Below are 7,817 nucleotides of genomic sequence, written 5' to 3' on the forward strand. Positions count from 1 at the left end.
GGCTCCCTCCCTCCACGCCCCTCACTGTTAGTATCATCGTTACAAGAAAGAATTCCTGAGACCCTTATCCCCTTGGTTCCCCGAACCCCCCTTGACAGGCCTCATCACCACCCCACCCCCCCGGGATTTCTGGGGGAGAAAAATAAACACAAGTAAAAGGCACTGCAAGGGTGAGGGGCTTGAGTGCTGGGGGGCTGGGTGGTGCTGGGTGGGGCCGTGCTGCAGGAATGGGGCTGCCCCAGCCCTGGCTGGATCCCTCCTGGCCATCAGCGGGCTCACAAACATCCTGTCTGGGCCAGTCCCAGCCTGGGGTCGGTCAGGGGGGTCGGTCAGCCAGTCAGCAGGAGGGTCCTTAGTGTTGGGCTCAGTAGGAGGAATGGGGGGCAGAGAGGGTCGGCAAAGACCGAGTCCTCAAGCCTGTGTCTCTGGAGGAATCCCAGTCGCCTCCCCCAGCTGGGAACAGGCAGCAGCGTGAGACCCAGGCTCCCTGGCCTAGCTGTCCCCAGCACCCCCTTGCCGAGCCCTGATGAATGCCATGCCGTGCGTGCGGAAGTGGGTCTTAAGGTTGAGGGGGCTATCACAGCTCTTGCCACAGACCTTACAGGTCAAAGGGCCCCCAGAGGTGGCCAGGGGCGAATCCCCGCCCTCTGGGTCAGACCTTAAGGGAGGGGGGCCCTCTTCCTCCACATCTGCAAGGCCCAGGATGGCAGCGCTGCCTGCACCCCGGCGCTTCTTGTGGCTGATGAAGCGGTGGCGGTTCAGGGAGCCCGGAGAGGCAAAGCACAGGCCGCAGTCGAGGCACTGCTGAGCGCCCCCTTCCACCCGCAGGCCCATCACGGGGCTCGGCTCTGCTGCGCCTGGGCCTCCGCACTGCAGGGTCCCAGGGGTGCCCCTGGGGGACTTGGCTGGAGGGGTGGTGCTATCAGGCTCCTCGCTGCACGAGTCAGAAGACTGGCGCCGCTTCCGGGCCTGGCCCTGGGGAGAGTGAGCCAGGATCAGCACCCACCCCACCCCTGGCAACCCCACCTAGCTTTCTGGCACCCCTGGCCCAGCAGATGGGGCCCCTGCCTACCTGGGCTCTGGCAGCCGGGCCCTGGGTCAGGGCCATCCCCCGGCCAGGGGACTGGGCCCCAAGCGGCAACCCATGCCGGACCTGGACGTGTTTCTCCAGGATCAGGCGGCTGCTGAAGGTTCGCTTCCCCTCGGTGCAATACCTGAAGCGGTAGAGAATGTGGTGGACATGGGCGCCGCCCAAGGCACGAGCACTGAGACAGGAGGCAGTGGGAGGGGCGTGGTTACCTGCACGGGTACACTCGCTTGATGCCCTCATGGTTGACCCTGACGTGGCGCCGCAGGCTGGGGGCCGAGCAGAAGGAGCGCTCACACAGGCGACACGGGAACTTCTTCACGGACTGGGAGAGCAGGGGTAACTCAGACCCTCCGCCAGTCTGCTCAGCGCCTTTCCCCCCTAGCCCCGGCAGGGACCTCACCTTGCCATGCTCCTTCTTCATGTGAGCCACGTACTCGTCACGTTCAGGGAACCAGGAGTGACACAGGCCACAGGTCCAGCCTCCGGGTCCTCCCCCACCCCCCTTGACAGCCTTGTTTCCTAGCTCCCTCCGGGGCGGCCGGGGCCGCTTGCTAGGTCGAGGGGGCTCAGGGGAGCTGGGGGCTTCTTCCTCTTCCGTCGACGACGAGGAGTCCTCAGTAGGGGCTGCAGCCCCTCCCTGAGACTCGGTCAGCTCCTCGGGCTCAGTCTTGGGGGTCAGCAGGGAGCCCCTAGCCCCTTTCCCGGCAGTGTCCTCCCCCGGGCACCCAGACTGATGGGTGTTCTAGGAGAGGAAGAGAAGGAGAGGCGGTCGGGAACCCAGCCCTGCCCCGGCCCAGGCGCGCCCCGCCCCCTCCTGCGCCTGGGCTCCGTACTTTGAGGTGGTCCAACATGGTCCTCTTCTGGGCGAAGAGCAGGGGGCAGGACGGGCATTTGAAGACACTGACGCGCTGGGGCAGCAGGTGCTGGTCGAAGTGTGAGGACAGGAGTGGCTTGTGCGTGAAGACTGTGTCACACATGGCACACTTGAAGATCATCCTGTGAGGGGAGAGGACAGTGCAGACACCGCCCTGCCCAGCCCCCCAGCCCCCCCTTACGCTGCTCACTTGGCCTGCTGGGTGTGGAAGCTGGGGTGCTGGGTGTAGAGGTGGGCGTGGGCGCTGGGGGCGGACTTGAAGGCCATGGGGCAGATGGGGCACTTGTGGAACACCTCGCAGTGCGACGTCTGGATGTGGGACTTGATGGAGTTCACCCCACCGAACACCACGGCACAGCTGGGGCACCTGAAGAGGAGGGCTCTGTCACCAACACCGTGGGCAGCACAACCGGCTCTCCTGAGAGGCGGGGCCGAGGGGTGTCTGTGTCCACCCCCCACCCCCTCGGTCCTTGGGCGGCATGAGCGGGCAGCACCTGTAGCCCACGCGGCGCGAGAAGTGCAGGCAGGCCTCCCGGAGGTGCGTCTGGAAGTTGGCTTGCAGGAAGTTGCCCCCGCACTCGGGGCAGACGTGGGGCGGCCGGCTCTTATGCATGCGCTGGTGGGCACTGAAGCTGCAGCGGTTGGGGAGCATCATGGGGCAGGTGGGGCACACCTGTCACACCAGGGAGCATACAGCCGGTGAGGCAGGCCGTCCCCTGGGCGCCAGACCCCCCCAGGAAGGGCAGGGAAGACACTCACGGTGCTGGCGGCCCCCGGGCCAGGGGCTCCGAGCTGCTGGAAGTGAGCAGCCATGCCAGCCTTGTCCCGACACTGCTCCTGGCACTCCAGGCAGCGGAAGCAGGTGGACGCAGAGGTGGCCGGGGTGGCAGAAGGCTCGGCAGACAGCGGCAACACAGGGGCCTCCTGCGCCACTGCGGTGATGGTGGACGAGGAAGTGACCGCACCCTCCCCCTTGCCCAAGGCCGGCAAGGCCGGGGTTCCCAGGGCAGGGGGGACGGCCAGCAGGGGCGTGATATCGGGCTGGCCCACCATCTGGTCTAGAGCCACGGGCCGCATGACCAGGTGTGAGCACTGCATGACGAGCCCCTTGTCCTTGTGCTCACGTGCGTGTAGCAGCAGGCTGCACTTGTTGAAGAAGACCAGGCGGCGGGCGCAGTGGTTGCAGGTGACCTCGATGCGCATGCTGCGGCGGTCGTAGTGGCGAGCCAGGCTCTTCTCCAAGGAGAAGGCATCACCGCACTCCAGACAGCGGTACCCTGACGGCGGCAGGGCCAGCCCCGCGTCAGCCGGGGGGCTCAGGTTGGGCCGGTAGGCGGGCAGCAGGTTCTTGGTATTGAGGATCTTGTTGAAGGCCTCCACCAGGCTGGACTGCGTCCGGGAAATGACCGTGCCCCCGCTGGCACCAGGCCCAGGGGAGGGCTTGGACGGCTGCACCATCACCACCGAGGCCCCATTAAGCTTCTGGCCCCCAGTGCCCAGCCCGGCCCGCACCTCGGCCTTGGGGAGGGCTTGGGGCACAAGCCCCAGCACATTCTTAGCTACCGACTTGGGGCTGGTGGTGGCGGCCCCCGGCAGGACCACAGCCTTGCGGGCCACACTGGCCGCCATGAGCATGGCCGTGCTGGCATTCTGGATGGTGGCCACCGGCAGCACAGTGCCCTTTAGGCGCGTGCCATCACCCAGCTGCACGCTCACCACCTTTGGGGTGTCTGGTGCTGGGGTCACAGGGGCAGGGGGGCCAGGGTCTGAGGGGACTCGGGTCACTGTCCTGGTGATATTCCCACAGGATGTTTTGATGGTCTTGATCCGCACCTTGAGGGGCCGCGAGGAGCCGGACGACGTTGGTGAGTCGTTGCTCTCCTCGTCAGCGGCATCGGCGCCACTAGAGGGGCTGTGGGGGCTGCCTGCGGGGGACTTGTCTACAGGCCCCTCTTCAGTTTCTTCCTTCAGGGGCTGACAGTTGGGCACTTTGGGGGAGGCAGGGGGGCTCTGGTGCCCTGGGGAGCGCTTGATGAAGGGGACCCCAGGCAGGCGGGGGGGCAAGGTGCCGGCAGGAAGACCGGCGGCCTCGGGGCTGGCACCCTGCAGGGGCAGGGGGCTGCAAGGCTCCTGCTTCAAGGCCCCGGGAGGCAGGAGGGCTGCGTCATTCTCCCGGGCCAGCTCAAAGGGAGCGGGAAAAGGAGGGGGGCTCATGGCCCCCTCGCGAGGAGGAGATGGTGCAGCAGGAGGCAGGGGGTCCGGATGTTCCCCTGGGTCAGACCCAAAGTGAGCGAAGAGGTCCAGGGGAGCTTTGCCTTCTGAGGTTTTTTCCTTCCAGGTCCCCCCACTGGGAGGGGCCGGAGAATGGGGCGGGCCTGGGAGGGATGGCTCAGGACCCCCAAAGCCATTCTGCATCAGCCGCGGTCCGAATGGCCCGTCCTTCACCAGGCCCCCGACCCGCGCCCCGGCTGTCCCAGAGCTTGCAGGCAGGGCCTCCGCCTGCTCGGGGCACACAGTGTTCTTGACAATGACGCTGACGGCAGAGATATCAGGCGGTGGTGGTGGCGGCGGGCCGTGCTCAGGGGCCTGGCTTGCGACCCCAAGACCATCCCCAGCAGCTGTGGCCACTGCTTCTCCAGCGTTGCCCTGTGCACTCTGTTCCGGCTTCCCTGAGCCTCCAGGCCCTTCGTTTTCTTCTGGCCCAGAGTGAATGGCTTCATTCGCATCAATGTCAGGTATGTCAAAGGCGGCAAGAAGGTCATCAAAATCAGGGGTCTTCATGTCCCCCATGATGGCGGGTCCCAGCCCTGATGAGCACAGGAGGACGACACTGAGGGCTCTGAAGGCAGGAGCCATCACCCAGCTGTACCCCCAGGCCGCCCCGGGTGCTCCACAGGGACCCATCTAAGAGCCATATGGACTCACACTCGTCAGGGTTAAAACCTGAGGGAGGCTTCCAGCAGAAACCATCGGAGAAAGCAGAGGGAAGAAACCTCTCAGAGCTCAGGCACAGGAGAGGGAGCTCTGTGAGGACCCTCCGCCAGCATCAAGCCCAGCAACTCAGCTGCCAGGGTCATGGATGGAGAAGGCGCTCTGGGGTTACAGGCCTTGTTCAAGCCACAGAGACCTGAGCCAAAGGGGGTAGCGACTGAAGCCAAGACAGTAGTAAGGACCCGACTCCCACCTTGTCACTGGCCCTCTGTGTGTCTCCTCTGTCTTTTGCTGCTGGACTCAAATAAAGGCAAAATAACCTCAACAATGGCCAATGACATGGCTATATTGGGTCTCCTAAGCATCCCTAGAATTTGAAATCTTGGATTGGGGGCTGGGGGGTGAATAAGGAGGCAGCTTAGAGGGGCGGAGCAGGTGGGAGCCCCTAGTCTGAGCACCAGCACCGCAAGGTCCCCCCAAACGTTGCCAGGAGCAAGTCCCGAGCACCACACTAAGATGGGAATTGCCCCCAAGCCCCAAACAAACAGCAGCTGGGAAGGAATAAACATTTAAACAATTAAACACGAAGGCTGAGGTAGTGATGAGATCCAGGGTCACCAGAGGCCGAGCCTAGGAACCTGGAGGAACCCTAGGCCAGTTACAGGGGGACAGCGCCAGAGTCCTAGCCCAGGATGGAAGAACAGGAACGGAGACAAAGAGGACAGAGGAAAAGCCCGGCCAGCAAGCCTGCTCACCGCGGCCCCAGGCTGGGCCTCTCCTGTCACAAACACCTGCTGCATGCTCACCTCCTCCCCAGAATGCCCGAGCTCCCACGGCCCCTCCCCCACCGCCCCAGCTCACTCTCCCGGGTACAAGCTCATCTGCACAGCTGCTGCTGGGACAAAAAGCCAGGCCCCCTGCCCCTGATTTCAAGCACTTCTTCCTTTCCCTTTACAAAAGCAGCCTGGGTCAGCCTCACCCAACCCAACCTGGTCCCGTATTAAAAAGAAAAACAGGGCTGGGCAGATAGTACAGCAGGCAGGCACTTGCCTTGCATTCAACCCACTGAGGTTCTTTTCGTGGCACCCCACTGGATCCCCTGAGCCAGCCATGAGTGATCCCTGAGCACTGCCGAGTGTGGCCCCACGACAAAATAGCAAAAGAAAAAACTGATCCCACAAGACTAAACAAGGGGTCCTAGAGCAATATGGGGCCCCAACTCCGTTCCTGGCTCATTCCTCCATCTAGGAAGATGCCACTGACCAAGTCAGGGCCTAGCCCGGTCCCCAGCCAGGGTGCAAGCCTCTTCCCAGGGCCAGTACGCTCACCTCTTCCCAGCCTTTCAACGGTAACAGGAGATGGTCCCAGCAGGTGGCAGCTGGCGCTGCGGAGACCCAGGTGGGGGAGGCGGGAGGGGGCCGCAGAGGAAGGCCTGCCTGGGCCCTCCGCCGCCCACTGGGCTCGGGAGGTTCCGGGCTTCAACAAAGCCCTTCCCCTCCGCCCCCGGCCTTGCGCACGGAGCCACCCCCACCCTGACCCGGCCAGGCCCAGCTACCTGCCCCTCGGGCCCTGGGTGGGGGGCCTGACGCACGAAGTGCGCACGGAGAGGGCTTCTGCAAACTTGGCTGCTGCAGGCCCCGGCCCCTCTGGCGACGAAATGACCTTAGAGGTCATCCTATGGGCCGAAGTGGTCAGTGGAGCGAGCGGCGGCCCAGGCCCGAGAGGCGCCCCCGCCGCGCTGCACCGCACGGCCAGGCCTCTGCGGCGGCAGCGGCCGGCGGCGCGCTCGGACACCTTCCCTGTCCCTGCTCGCGGCCGCAGGCAGGGGCCGGAGGAAGGGGGGGCCGGGGCCCGGCCGGCGCGGGGCTCTGCGCGCGAGGGCGGGGGGCGGCGCGGGGCAGCGGCAGGATGAAGTCGCTGCCATCTGCCCGCCGCGCCGCATCGCGGGGAGGGGGCGGGGTGCGCACGTCGGCGCGGGGGAAACTGAGGCGCGCGCGGCGGCGGCCGGACCAGCGGGGCCGGGGGCGGGCGCGCGGGCGCGCTCGACCCCCGAGGCGCGCGCGGGGCTCCCGGGCGCCCCCGCCGCCACGCGCCCGGCCGGGCCGCAGCGCCCCCGCCCCCACCCCGGACGCGGACACCATTTTAGGTCGCGACATCCCGCAGTCTCCCGGCCCCGAGCCGCGCGCCGGACGCCGCGGGGGCCGGGGGCGCCGGGCCCGGGGGAAGCCGCCCGGCCGCGCCGTCTCCCGGCGAGGCGCCGCGCGCCGAGCTCCCGCGAGTCCCGCCCGCCCGCCCCGCGGGACCGCAGCGGCGCCCGCGCCTCCCGAGGGGCCGCCCCAGGGGGCGCGGGGAAGGGGTGCGTGGCCCGGTGGGGGAGGGGCGGGGGCGCTTGCCCGTCCCCCCGGGGGGCGGGGCCGAGGGCGGGTGTTGACCCCGGGCTCGCTTACTTGTTCCGTCCCCGGCGCGAGCCGAGACCGGCGGCCTCTCCCCTGCTTTAGCAGCAGCCACCGCCGCCGCCGCCGCCGCCCTCCCCGCGGCCACCGCTACTTCCTGCTTCTCTCCCGTTCAGCCTCCACTTCCCTCAGCTCCCTCCGCGTTCCCGGGCCAAGCTGCCCGCTTTCGCACTCGACATTGGCCAATGCCCTGTCGGTCAGGGCTGCGCCCCGCCCAGCGTCTCCCTGGGTTGGCTTTAAGCGCTGCCGCTCGGCTCTAGCCCCGAACAGTCTTTCCAGCCTCATTGGGCAAGGGGCCTGGTCCTTCTGAAACTGCCTCTCCCCATTGGCTGTGCCGCCCTCCGTACATCTCAAAAGCGATTGGCTCCTGCAGCTGACGCTCAGACGGAAGCCAATAGGCGGTCCCGCTCTCCATCAGGAGGCAGTGACCATCCAGGCTCAGCTCCGCCTTCTCACTTCCTATTGGATG

At 66.5% G+C, this 7,817-nt stretch overlaps 1 protein-coding gene across 1 annotated transcript; it reads right to left on the reverse strand.

The window, feature by feature from the left end:
• Positions 1-103: 103 nt before the first annotated feature.
• Positions 104-7,480, reverse strand: ZNF687 (zinc finger protein 687). Its single transcript, XM_055130364.1, has 9 exons — positions 7,343-7,480; positions 2,724-4,771; positions 2,459-2,637; positions 2,155-2,331; positions 1,924-2,086; positions 1,491-1,832; positions 1,300-1,412; positions 1,073-1,214; positions 104-975 (listed from the first exon to the last, which is right to left on the reverse strand). The coding sequence occupies exons 2-9, from the start codon at positions 4,752-4,754 to the stop codon at positions 493-495; spliced, it is 3,630 nt and encodes a 1,209-aa protein (XP_054986339.1). The 5' UTR covers positions 4,755-4,771; positions 7,343-7,480; the 3' UTR covers positions 104-492.
• Positions 7,481-7,817: the final 337 nt, after the last annotated feature.

The sequence above is a fragment of the Sorex araneus genome, chromosome 3 (assembly GCF_027595985.1).
Source record: "Sorex araneus isolate mSorAra2 chromosome 3, mSorAra2.pri, whole genome shotgun sequence".
Taxonomy (NCBI): domain Eukaryota; kingdom Metazoa; phylum Chordata; class Mammalia; order Eulipotyphla; family Soricidae; genus Sorex; species Sorex araneus.

Coding starts and splice junctions, on each gene's coding strand:
- ZNF687 (XM_055130364.1), bottom strand. CDS start 4,754: ATGGGGGACATGAAGACCCCTGATTTTGATGACCTTCTTGCCGCCTTT. Junction 1,833..1,923: donor CCATGTTGGACCACCTCAAA/GTACGGAGCCCA, acceptor TTCCTCTCCTAG/AACACCCATCAGTCTGGGTG. Junction 1,413..1,490: donor TGAAGAAGGAGCATGGCAAG/GTGAGGTCCCTG, acceptor CTGCTCTCCCAG/TCCGTGAAGAAGTTCCCGTG.